This window comes from Sapajus apella, unplaced genomic scaffold (assembly GCF_009761245.1).
Source record: "Sapajus apella isolate SASKATOON/1434 unplaced genomic scaffold, GSC_monkey_1.0 scaffold185, whole genome shotgun sequence".
NCBI lineage: Eukaryota > Metazoa > Chordata > Mammalia > Primates > Cebidae > Sapajus > Sapajus apella.
Window position 1 is genome coordinate 1076491 of NW_022437125.1, and position 13009 is coordinate 1089499.

The window sequence follows — 13009 nt, forward strand, 5'->3', positions numbered from 1 at the left end:
CCAATCATCCATCCATCCAATCAGCCAATCATCCATCCATCCATCCATCCAATCAACCAACCAATCATCCAACCATCCATCCATCCATCCAATCAACCAACCAATCATCCATCCATCCATCCATCCATCCAATCAACCAATCATCTATCCATCCATCCATCCAATCAACCAACCAATCATCCATCCATCCATCCAACCTATTCCCTTCCATCCATCCACCCACTTGCAACCAACAAACCAACCAACCAACCAAATATCATCCCCTTCCAACCATCCTTCTAACCACCTCATCCAACCAACCATCCATTCCTTTCCAACCATCCACCCATCTGTCTCCTTCCCCTCATCCAACTAACCATCTCCTTCTAACTACCCCTTCTGACCAATCAATCATCCATCCATCCATCCCCTTCCAAGTAACCACCTCCTTCCAACCAACCATTCATCCATCCCATTCCAAACACCCAACAAACCAATCATCTACCTGTCCAACCATCTCCTTCCACCAAATCAACCACTGATTTATCCCTTCGACTAACCATCTGTTCAGTTCTCTTACAACTGACAGTTTTTTTCTAAAACAGATCTTTACCATCTGCTATCTACCACCCCTTCCAACCACTCTCTCACTTATCCGCCCACCCCGTCATACCCTTCCTACTCACCCTCTCAACATCTTTCCAACCCTTCATTCACCCATGTCACTCTCTTCTTTCCATACTTTTTCCCCTCCATTTATCTGCTCCTGCTCCTTTCTTCTCTCCAGTCACTGCCCATCTCTGCTGAGCACCTTCTACTGAGGCAGTGGGGTGGTGGGGGTTGGGGGAGGGCAGCAGAAAGGCTGTGTCCCTTAGGATTTGGGAAGCCCAGGTTCAAAGTCCCACTGTCACTTGCAGCTGACTGGTCTCCATGTCCCTGTGCTGTGGCTCTGCCTCACCACCTCTCCCCTCTAATCTGACTTCCACCTGCTGCTAGGGACATGAGACCTAAGCTAACCGTGTCAACACATTCCCTACTGAAAATCCGTGAGTGCTGCCCATTATTTTCAGAGAGGAATGCCGTAGGTCTGTCCCATTCAAAGTGAATCTGGCTTCTGCCAATCCCGGGAGCTCACATCCTATTCTCCCAACCCCCTGTTTGAAAGACTTGCACCTGCCTCCCCATTTTCTTTTCTTTCTTTTTTTTTTTTTTTTTTAAAGACAGGGTGTCACCATGATGGCCAGGCTGGTCTTGACCTCCTGACCTCAGGTGATCCATCCACCTCGGCCTCCCACAATGCTAGGATTACAGGTGTGAGCCACTGCGCCTGGCCAGCCTCCCCATTTTCTTTGACGAACTCATCTTTCAGCTCTTAGGTAAATCCTGGATTGATTCAACAATAACTACTGAGAGCCTATGATGAGCCAGGTGCGTTTCTGGGCCCTAAGCATGCAGTGGCAGACGAGACAAAAGGGCCTACGATGGGGAGCTCACATGGACAAGGGAGACAGAAATCATTCGGGAAAGACAGAAGCATGGTTTCCCACAGTGGCCAGTAATGAGAGAGACAGAAGGCGGGGCAAGGAGGGGACGTGACAGGGGAGATGTGTTTTGACAGTGACCTCTGAAGAGGCTTCATGATGGGAGGAAGTGAGACCAGGGATGGTCCAGGGGTATGGTCAGCAGATTATTGTTCCCCAAAAATGTCCATGCCCTAAGCCCTGGAACCTGTGGATATGTTACCTGACCTGGCAAAAGAGACTTTGTGGATGTGATTAAGGTGAGTGGGGAGAGGAGCCTGGTGGAACCAATCAGATCACAGAAATCCTTAAAAGTGGAGCAGCTGCCTCAGCTGTGGTCAGAGTAAGTGGCAGGAAAAAGCGAGGAACTAAACTCACCGGTTGGTGCTTTGCAATTCAATTAAGAAAACAAGAAATTGCAAGGATTAGGGTCGAGCATCAGCCACTCATAACCTATGCCGGGAAAGGATCCAGCATGTTCTCCAGGCAATCAGTAGGCCGGCTAGGAAGACAGAGTGCTGCCATGATGTTCACAAAATGAGTCAGAAGGGTTGTGAACAGTCAAGCCCTGGGCTGGGCGCCATGGCTCTTGCTTGTAATCCCAGCACTTTGGGAAGCTGAGGCAGAAGAAATGCTTGAACCCAGGGGTTTGAGCCCAGCCTGGGTAACAAGGGAGATCCTACCTCTCAAAAAAGAAAAAGGATTAGCCAGGCACGGTGGCACGTGCTTAGAGCCTCAGCTACTTGAGGGGCTGACGTGGGAGGACTTCTTGAGCCCAGGAGTTCAAGGCTGCAGTGAGCTGTGAAGGTGCCAATGCATTGCATTCCAGCCTGGTGTGGCAGAGTGAGACTCTTAAAAAAAAATTTTTTTAACTAAAAAAAAAAAAAAAAAAAAAGAAAAAGAAAAAAGAATCAAACCTTGACCGTTATAGTGAAGAAAAAAAATACAAGAAAATCCCAACTCATCGTTGGTCAGTACATTGGTTTCTGTGAGCTGTTTCCCATTTTGATTTAATGGACGAAGAGCTGCTATTAAATCAATTACATGCCTCACTGTTCAACTCACAGCATCTTAGAATCACGAAACAGATCTGCTTTACACCAGACGTCAACTACTTGAATGGCATTTTGTATTTTACGTGCATTCTTGAGTGGCCAACCCTAACCCACAAATAGAGCAGTGTGTGGTCTTCGACTGGGTAAGAAATTTAAGACAGCTGGGAAAGGGCGGCTGCTGGAACCAAGGTGAGGGAGGAAGGGTCACGACGGTGTTTAAATGCCCCCAAAGTACAGGGAAGTGTTTAGATTCTGTCAAGAAAGGACCACTGATCCTGAGCACAGTGGACTAGAAAATTGCCAGCACGGTAAACAAAAAAAGCAAGAAACGAATGAGAGGGTGGACGGGAAGGGACTCATGCAGACTTCCCTGCAGGCCTCAGAGAGCTCTGGGATGCAAGGAAGGTGGAGCTGTCACAACCTGTAGCATCTGGGGCTGGGGGGGCAGGGGCAGGTTATGAATCTGCTATGCTTGTCAAGACGCTGAGCCAGCAGTTATCAGACACCAGCCCCGGCCCTGCCTGAGCGACCTAGGAAGCTTTTCTCCAAGACGTGGCTCTCTGTCCTTGCACACCATGTTGTCTTTCTGGCCCTTTTCAGAGGTGGAAAGGAAAGGGCCATGTGTCCCCTCCTGCTAGCCTGGGGACTCGCCGGCAACAGCCCCCTCTGCTTGGGCAGCGTCCCCAGGATGACACTGCCTGATGCCCCAGCCACACCTGCAAACTCTTCCTCTCTTTCCCAGCAATGTCCCATGGGGTCTGGCTGGGCCCTAAAAAGCAGGATCTAGGGTGCGTCATGTCACTGCTGCTAACGACGACAGCTGGATTCCACAGAGATCCACTTGGGGATCTGGGAAGGACACACACTCACCAATTTTTTGTCCATTTTTGCTTTGATGTCTCTGGCGAGAGTGAAAAATGCCTGTGGAATAAGCACACTTAGTACCTGGAATGACAGCACCCCGAGTCCTCAGCCGCCTGTGTGGAGTGAGCGTGGTAGGACAGCTTCCCAGGCGCGGGCCTCCTATGGCAGTGGGCTCAGCTGGCCTGTCCAGCCCCAGCTCCTGTCCTTCCCCAGTCCCTCCACCTCCCAACGTCCTTTCCTCTCCAATGCCAACTCTCACTTCCACAGAGCACCCTACTGTTGACAGGACCTCCCCTAAGCCCTATGAGATGGGGCTACACTCGGTTGGCCAGAGACGAAACTGAGACTCAGAGAGGCCAAGTGACTTGTCCAAAGGCCAGTTAACGGACTGATCCAGAAGGATTTAGAAGTGCCCAGTTCTTCATCTCTGACTCCTCGGTTCTGTCTGCTCAGGGGAAAAGGCAAGAGCTCTGTGGCCAAACAAGCTTCACCTGGAGTCCTTGCCCGGCAGGGCCGGGAGCAGGAGCAGGTTCCTCCCCCAGCACAGCCAAGGCCCGAGCTGTGTTACGGCCTCGAGTGTGGGACATACAGAGATGGTGGGAGGCGTGATCCCAACACACATACCCATGACGTGGGAGGTTCTGGAGAGGAAAGTGACTTGGGGTGTGGAGGAAGGTCTAGCAGAGGACGAAGACATCCTCAGGGAGGGGCCTCCTGGGCTGGGCCCTGACTAGAAAAGGGAGCCTGACAGGTGGAAAGGGGGGCACACGGGAGGGGAATGCAGTGAAGTCTTGGAGAAGTGAGAAAGGGGGGTGGGCGATGCCTGAGTCCCGGATGGCAAACACCAGCTATAGCTGGCGAGGGAGGGCCTTCCGTGCCAGGTGAGGAATCTGGCCTTGGTCTTCCAGGCAGCATAGACACTTTGGGTTGGGAGTGATGTGGAAGATCCCACCTTGGAAATATGACCAGGAGGGAGAAACATCATGGGGTCGGCTGCAAGGTTGGGGTCACCCCGTGGAGAGGGGAGGGTGGCATGGGCCAACTCCCATCAGGGCTCCCTGCTGTGTCTGAGCTTTTGACTGGGGCCGCTCCAGTGTGACTGGTGTAGCTGAGAGTGTAAACAGGGTTGGGTCCCTCTGAGCCTCAATTTCTTCACCTGTAAAACCATGCCTATTCCCCAGGGCTGCCCAGGGGCCCGTGAGATGCATCCTAGGTGCCCTTTGTGGGCCTGCCCCTGCTGATGGTAGATTCCCACAGGCCACCTGTGGCTGGCATGTAGCACTGGCCAGGAAGTGTCCCTCAGAGGACTGACTGGCAACATGGAGCCTGAGGCTGTTCCCTCTGGCAGGACCTCCCCAGAGGATGCCAGCTCCCCCTTCAGCTTGAAGGGGCTGATCCTGCAGGCCCCGTGTCTCCCAGCAGGGCCTGGGACTCACATTTTCCACGTTGATGTTGGCCTTCGCACTGGTCTCCATGAACTTGATTCCATAGTCGAGGGCCAGCTGTGAGAGAGAGAGGCACACGTGTGAGCACACCAGCTTCTGGGCACATCTGAGCTTGCCCAAAACAGGAGTGGAAGGCAGGGCTGGTGCCGGGGCTGTGGCTTCCTGGGTCGCTCCCTCGATTCTCCACTGGGGAGTCTATTGCAAATGACCCTCCACAGTGCCACGCAGGCCATGGAGCGCTGGGGAGGGCAGCTGAGACGGGAGGGTGGCGGGGCCCTGCAGGGATCAAACTACGGCTCTGTCCCCTGCTCCTGTGGCCTTGAAGGGCTGGAGTGGGGCCATGGTGGGTTTCAACGAGACGCCCGCAGAGCGCACCCGAGAAGCCCCGGCTGGGCATGTGCTTCCCGCTCTGCCGTCCCCTGGCACGTGCCACACTGGGGTGACCAACTCGTCCCAGGCAAGCCAGGACAGCATGTGCTTATAAAAGGAACCACCAAAGCCCAACTTTTCTACCCGAGAGCACACAGGGGAGCCCCTGGGGCAGCAGAGGGATGGGGAAGGCCTCTGCATGGGAATCCCAAGACCCCCAGGCCCTCTGCCCCTTATGCCACCATGCCCACCTTTTCTCCCCGTTCCTTGGAAACTTGTCTCTTGTCATTCACATCACACTTGTTCCCGAGTATCATCTTTTCGACATCTGCAGAGGCGTGCTGAGAGGGGGACAGACAGGGGATCAGACTGGGTGACACTGGCCAGGTGCCTTTGCCAACACAGAGCCTGGCCCCAGAAATCAGAGTGGTGGGGTCAGGACTGCCAGGTACAGCCTAGTCTAAGGGACAAGCTGAGGCTCAGAGAGGCCAAGCAGCCAGTTCCATGTCACACAGCCAATGCCAGGGCCAGGGCCAGGGCTCGAGCTGCCACTCTGACCAAATGCACGTTTTCTGAAACGCTTTCTGGCACCTTCTACGGATATGTCAATCACGCTACCACACCTGGGCTGCTGCGGGGGTCTGGCCTCTGTAGGGGTGAGTGAGGCTGAGACATTTACCCCCCACCCTTCCTCCCTCCCTTCCCTCCTGGCTCCTCTGCAGGAGGCCCCAGCTGTTGTCCTGGGACCTTCTGCTCTGCCCCTTTTTCTTTTTTTTAGGAAGGAGTCTCGTTCTGTCTCCCAGGCTGGAGGGTAGTGGCACGATCTAGGCTCACTGCAACCTCCGCCTCTGGGTTCAAGTGATCCTCAGTCTCCTGAATAGCTGAGATGACAGCGGTGAGCCACCATGCCTGACTAATGTTTTGTATTTTTAATAGAGGCTGGGTTTCAACATTTTGGCCAGGCTGGTCTCAAACTTCTGACCTCAGGTGATCCGCCAGCCTTGGCCTCCCAAAGTGCTGGGATTACAGATGTGAGCCACCACGCCTGGCCCTGACATTTCAACTCTCTTTGTGGGCTCCAGAAACGGGCCATGCCTGAGGTGGTCACAACTCGAGGCTGTCACCAGCCCCAGGCACTTCACCATACCACGTGGTGCTGCCCAAACTCTGCCTTCATACCCAAAGGCAGCTCCTTCATTAGACCTCCCTGGGTCCCCATGGAGTCAACCGTGCTTCCTGAAGAACGGGGACGCTGGAAACTGCTGTCTTCTTTCATCAGCTGAGACCTGGTCTCTGGAACCTACTGTGCCACTCCCTGCCTCTCTGCCCATGAACCAGAAGGTGGTCCTGCCTGCTGGCCAGAAACAGAGACTGTTCGCAAAGACCAGGCTCTCCTCCTCTCCATGGATGAAGACAGCTTCCCCAGCCAGGGTGCAGCCTTGCATTGGCTGACTCGGCAGCTCAGGCCTCTCAGGGTCATCGAGGAGCTGAGCCCAGTGCAATGACTCATAAATGATGAGGTGGCCTCTCAGCCTGGCCTGAGGGGGTCCATGAGTCCTGGGTGGACGGTGATGTGCCATTTTGCGCTGGCTTTATAGATGGGAAAAGTTCTCTGGCTGTGCCTCACACCTGAAGCTCCACCTGGTTAGTTGTTAAAAGCTGCAGGTGCCGCCGGCCAGGAAAGCTTTGGGGGTGAGGTCAGCTCTTCGGGGAGCAGGAAGATAAAGATGCTGGCTTTGGGAGGGGGAGGAGGGACTGGCTTCCTCCTCTCCCCTCTATGGGTCAAGGTCTGAACACAGGTAGTTTGTAGCAGGTCACACCCAGCTCTGATACACCTCAAAGTACAGCTGACTGGCCAGCGACCACACCCTCCGACTACAAGCGTCACACCTGCGCTAGAACCTTCCTTCTCTAGAAAGCAGCCAACGCTCATGGTGACCACAACCTTGAATGTTCCTTCTCTTATGACTGTGACGCTAGCCAGATCCAACTGCCCAGCTGGAGGGTTGGGCTCCGAGGGGCTCTGGGGCAGGGCCAGGCCAGGGTGTGGTCCCTGGGGCCGGCTGCCTGTGTCTCAGTCCCTGCTCCCACCGCGTCCCTGATTAGGAGGCTATTGGCAAGTGACCTGTGTGTGTGTCTGCACCCTGGCCTTCTCAGGTAAACCAGAGAGCGCTGGGACAAGGACTGAAGCAGGGACAGTGGGAAGAGCCAGCGGGCCTCACCTCCTCAATGTTTCGAATCCAGTTCCGGATGTTGTCGAAGGACTTCTCGTTGGTGATGTCATAAACCAGCATGATGCCCTGGGCGGGGAGAGGAGACACGGGTGTTTCATCGCTGCAGGCTCTGGAGGCGAGGCCCGAGCAGCACAGGAGAATGGTGCAGAGCCCAGCACATGCTGTGCAGCCAGGCCTGTTGTCGCCATTCTTCCTGCCTCTGTGGCACCCTGGAAGCCAGCCCTCTCCTCTCCATCCCTGCGGCCCTTCCTTCTGCTGTGCTCTGGCACCACTCTTGTCCTGCCCCCTGGGCTGCTGAGGTGACCCTTCTGCCTCACAGGCCAGCCCCTGACACGACCTCGATGACAAGCCCCACTGGCTCCCCTTGTGGCCTATAGGATGGTGCAGCCTGATGCTGGGAGCTGTTCCACAGGCCCACTGCCAGTGGCGCTCCCCTCACGCTTACTCTCCCCTGCAGCCAGCCTCCTCTTCACCCCTTGCTCACCCCACGCTCTGCCAGAGCCACCTTCCAGGCACGACTGAACCCAGGGAGTCCTGACGTGACATCCACGCAACTTCTAGTGACCCCATCACAGAGGGGACCAGCTATGTGAAGAAGGGTTGGGCGCGCCGAGGCCCTTCCCTAACCAACATATGAGTGACTAGGAGACGGCCCATGGGTCCTGAAAGAGCTTCGGGGCAGTGTTGCCTCAGCCTGGGTCCACAGCCTCACCACTGCTGTGGACAAGGGCAAACATGCCTATGTGATGCAAGGGGAAACTGAGGCACAGACCTTTACGATTCAAGCCTGGGGCCGGGTGCAGCAGCTCATCGGCCAGGTGTGGTGGCTCACGCCTGTCATACCAGCACTTTGGGAGGCCAAGGTGGGTGGATCACTTGAGGTCAGGAGTTCAAGACCAGCCTGGCTAATATGGTGAAACCCTGTCTCTACTAAAAATACAAAAAGTTAGCCAGGTGTGGTGGCACATGCCTGTAATCCCAGCTACTCAGCAGGCTGAGGTGGAGAACAGCTTGAATCTAAGGTGACAGACATTGCAGTGAGCTGAGATAGTGCCACTGCACTCTAACCTGGGCAACAAAGCAAGACTCCAAAAAAAAAAAAAAAAAGATTCAAGCCCCGGGGATGGAGGAGGCGAGGGCAGCTAACTCCAAAAGCACTGATGACAGCTACCCTCTCAGCAATGTCCCGGGGCCTTTTTCAACCCCAGAATCCACATTCCACATGTGGGGGCCACCTCTAATGGTCTGTGGTTCCTTTTTTGAGATGGAGTCTCACTCTGTTGCCCAGGCTGAAGTGCAGTGGCACGATCTTGGCTCACTGCAATCTTCACTTCCCGGGTTCAAGTGATTCTCCTGCCTCAGCCTCCCAAGTAGCTGAGATTACAGGTATGCGCCACCACGCCCAGCTAATTTTTGTATTTTTTTAGTAAAGACAGGGTTTCACCTCGTTGGCCAGGATGGTCTTGATCGCTTGACCTCGTAATCCGCCAGCCTCTGCATCCTAAAGGGCTGGGATTGCAAGTGTAAGCCACTGCGCTTGGCCTGTGTGTGGCTCTTGATGTCCTTGTGGAGTGCCCACAGCAGGCCAGCCTGCAGTGCCATCGCAAGTCCCCTTTGTGTCCGGGGACCCTGGGCTCCAAGGCACATGGCTTGCTCACGCCCAGGCCTGGCTTTCTTCCTTCCTCCCTGCTACCTGCTCCCCGGGCCCAGCCCTGCATCGGTGGCACCTCAGAGGGCACTGATGATCTCTGCTGCTGGCCAAGTTGTCTGACGCCATCCAGGTTTGCAGAATAAGGACATAGGCAGTGGTAATGGTGAGACGGGTGTGAGTGCAAGGGTGTGGGACAAAACCACACAGACGGGGCAAGAAAGTCACTGCAACTCCAAATGCTCCCAGGAATTCGGGGACATGAATAATGGCCTCATAATCAGCCACAACCATGGTGAAGAACCTCAAGGCTGTAGTGGCCCATAATGTCTGCCACGCGCCAGCCACAGTGGGCAGAACTTGTGAATCAAGCGTGGTCAGGGTCGGGGGTGTGGGACCCTTTATCCAGGGACTGGACCCTGTGAAGGCCGAGGATTCCTGCCATCACCACTAAGTTGGCGACATGTGCCCAAGGCTCAAATTCCTGGATTTGTACCTATTTCAAGGAGCTGAGGGGAGGGAACCTGGGCGTTAGCAGGGCAGTGGGTAGAGCTCTCTCTTAGAATCACACAGAAGCACCTGGAAAACACTGAGCCAGCCAGCCTATTCCAGGTTTTTCTGGAAACGCCCCTCGGGGCTCCAAGTGACTATTTTTCAGGCCCCCCTCTGGGCAAACCTCACAATAGGTCTCTAGGCATCCAATGCTTTCCAGCACCTGGGACTCTGAGTCCCAAGCGTCTAGGAACATGCTGACAGAGATGAGGACCCAGCTGCAATGGTGGCGCTGTCCCATGTGACTGTTACTGGCTACATAAGGCTTTAGGGCACCAGAAACATGGCTGCTGTGACCCAAGAAGCTGGATTTTCAATGTTTTTAGAAATCATTGGCCAGGCGGGGTGGTTCATGCCTGTAATCCCAGCACTGTGGGAGGCTGAGGCGGGCAGATCACCTGAGGTTGGGAGTTTGAGACCAGCCTGACCAATGTGGAGAAACCCCATCTCTACTAAAAATACAAAATTAGCCAGGCATGGTGGTGCATGCCTGTAATCCCAGCTACTCGGGAGGCTGAGGTAGGAGAATGACTTGAACCTGGGAGGCAGAGGTTGCGGTGAGCCAATATTACACCAACTGCACTCCAGCCTGGGCAACAAGAGTAAGACTCTGTCTCAAAAAAAAAAAAAAAAAATTAACTAATTGATTAAGAGACGGAGACTCGCTCTGTTGCCTAGACTGGAGTACAGGGATACAACCTGGTTCACTGCATCCTCTGCCTCCCAGGTTTAAGCAATTCTCCTGCCTCACCCTCCTGAGTAGCTGGGATTACAGGCACCTGCCACCATTTGTGGCTAATTTTTGTATTTTTTGTAGAGATGGAATTTCATCATGTGGCCAAGCTGCTCTCCAGCTCCTTACCGCAAGAGTTCTACCCACCTCCCAAAGTGCTGGGATTACGGGCATCAGCCACTGCACCTGGCTAGATTTTCAAAGTTAATTGTGTAAATTCAAATAGCCACACGCAGCCAGCGACATCTGTTCAGGTTAGCTCGGGTCTAGGAGGATGGAGAGCCACAATCATCTTGGTGCTGGCTGAGGATGTGGGTGCTGGAGACAAACAGCCAGGCACAGCCCAGCCATTTACCTGCTGAGTGAACTTCGGCAGGGCAGAACACCAGGCCAAACCTCAGGTTCTTTGTTATAATACAGGAATGACAATGGCGTCTGCACGCAGGGGTACACAGACAAAACGCAATGAGATAAACCGAGCTAAGACCTGGGCCCTTTGCCTCGTGCAGGAGAGGGCTTGGTGATCAGGGCAGGGTGGAAGGTGGCTATTTTGGCCCAGAGAAGACTGGGACAGACCCCAAGTCACACAGCTTTCTCCAGAGGCTGAAGTTCCCCAAGACCCCAGTGCCCTCAGGCCCCCTGCCCCCGCTCCACCAGAGTACTACCAGGGAAGAGGAAAGAAATACATTAATTTCACTGAGGCATGCTAAGGCTGCAACCTACACACGTGGGTGTCCATAGGGTTTTGGACGCCACGTGGGATGCTCTAAATACATAATGCCTCCATTCATCTCCACAGTCCACAAGTCTTTCCTGAGCAACTACTGCAGACCCAGCAGGTCCCCTGGTGCCAGGCAGATGGCAGGGACCAGGACGTGGCACTGCCCTCACAGAGGAAACAGGTAGTTGCCTGAGCAATTAAATGATGGGGTGTGCCAAGCAAAAAGCAGGGAACAGAGGGAACTGGGAATGGGGAGAGACAGCCATTGATCCTCAGCACAGCCTGGGACACAGTGCTGTGCTGTTCCATTTTCCAAGTCAGGAGACGGAGCTCAGAGGGTAAGCCAGGGCCTCAGGCCAGGTCCAGGGGCTCCACCCCCTGCTCCTTCCACCCCTGAATGCCCTGCTGTATACACACAGGGCCCAAGACAGGACCTCGTCCCGTCCCCTGCCGCCTTCTGCATCTAGTTCAGGCCTGGCCCAGAGAAGGTGCTCGGGCAATGTTTGAGGGATGCTGAATGAGTTTCCTGTCACGTCATCCTGCCTCAGGCCCGGGTGACAGATATAACAGCCCACAGCCCAGGGCAGGTCAGCTCCTGGAAAAGCTTCACCCTTTTGGTAGCAAATTCCATCGAGACTGATGTGGGTCATGTGACCGCTCTTAAAAGTCAGGGCATGCTGGCTCCAGTTGCACTGAGCTCACCTAGAAGAACCGGCTTCCTGTGTCTTCCTTCATTCCCAAAGAATTACGTTTCTACTTTATTTAAACCCTGAATTGTCTCTGCAGCCAGAAGGGGAGGTATGTACACGGGGGCGGGCCTGGGGCACACAGCCTCTTCCTAAGACTAACGTAGGACGAAGGAGCCCTGAGGAGTTGGGGCACAAGCTCCACAGAAACATCTAGGCTTCAGTAACCAACGCACAGTCATGCTCCCACGTTGACTTAAAAAGGAGATACAAATAAACAAACGGAAAATCCCTACCATCGCGCCCCTGTAGTAGGCCGTTGTGATCGTCCGAAACCGTTCCTGACCGGCTGTGTCCCTAAACATGAAGAGAAGGGATATTAGCAACATCAAAGGCAAATAACTGTCCCCAGTAGGAGACAAGGAGCATCTACCCAGGACGCCTGGCTTTCTCACGGGTCATCTGCTGCGAGTTCTTCTTCTGCTGAGGCAGCACCTTGTAATCTACCTATTATTACAGGAATGGACATTGTGGCTTGGAAGGGTTCAGGTCATTTGATGAGGCAGAGCCAGGACAGGATTCCTGACCCACACGCCCTCTCCCTCTTCTGCACCTTTGCTTCCAGGAAATTCTCCTTGGAGTTTCTGGTTCACAGATGAGCCAGTCATGTGGCTCAGAAACGTAGCTCTTGGTTGTTAGGTGCAGCTGGGACTCAGGCTCACGCTTGTAATCCCAGCACTTTGGAAGGCCAAGGCGGGCAGATCACCTGAGGTCAGGAGTTTGAGACCTGCCTGGCCAACGTGGTGAAACCATCTCTACTAAAAATACAAAAATTAGCCGGGCGTGGTGGTGTGTGCCTACAATCCCAGCTACCTGGGAGGCTGAGGCAGGAGAATTGCTTGAACCTGGGTGGTGGAAGCTACAGTGAGCCGAGACTGCACCACTGCACTTCAAGTGCACTCCAGCCTGGGTGACAGAGCAAGACTCCGTCTCAAAAAAAAAAAAAAAAAAGCTAACCTGGCAGGGCGAGTGGCTTATGCCTGTAATCCCAGCACTTTAAGAGGCAGAGGCAAGTGGATCATTCGAGGCCAGGAGTTCGAGACCAGCCTGACCAACACAGTGAAACCTCATCTCTATTAAAAATACAAAAATTAGGCAGGCATGGTGGCAGGCACCTGTAATCCTAGCTACTCAGGAGGCTGA

The 13009-nt window shown here is 54.2% G+C and overlaps 1 protein-coding gene across 2 annotated transcripts in view; it reads right to left on the reverse strand.

The window, feature by feature from the left end:
• RAB8A (RAB8A, member RAS oncogene family) overlaps positions 1 to 13009 on the reverse strand; it is a 22290-nt gene that overhangs the window by 1732 nt on the left and 7549 nt on the right. For both annotated transcript variants that reach the window (XM_032268702.1, XM_032268701.1), the window contains exons 3-7: positions 12103 to 12163; positions 7455 to 7532; positions 5484 to 5573; positions 4855 to 4920; positions 3425 to 3475 (exon numbers count right to left, since the gene is read on the reverse strand). In XM_032268702.1, coding sequence (XP_032124593.1) covers positions 3425 to 3475; positions 4855 to 4920; positions 5484 to 5573; positions 7455 to 7532; positions 12103 to 12163 — 346 coding nt within the window. The remainder of the gene's footprint in view (positions 1 to 3424; positions 3476 to 4854; positions 4921 to 5483; positions 5574 to 7454; positions 7533 to 12102; positions 12164 to 13009) is intronic.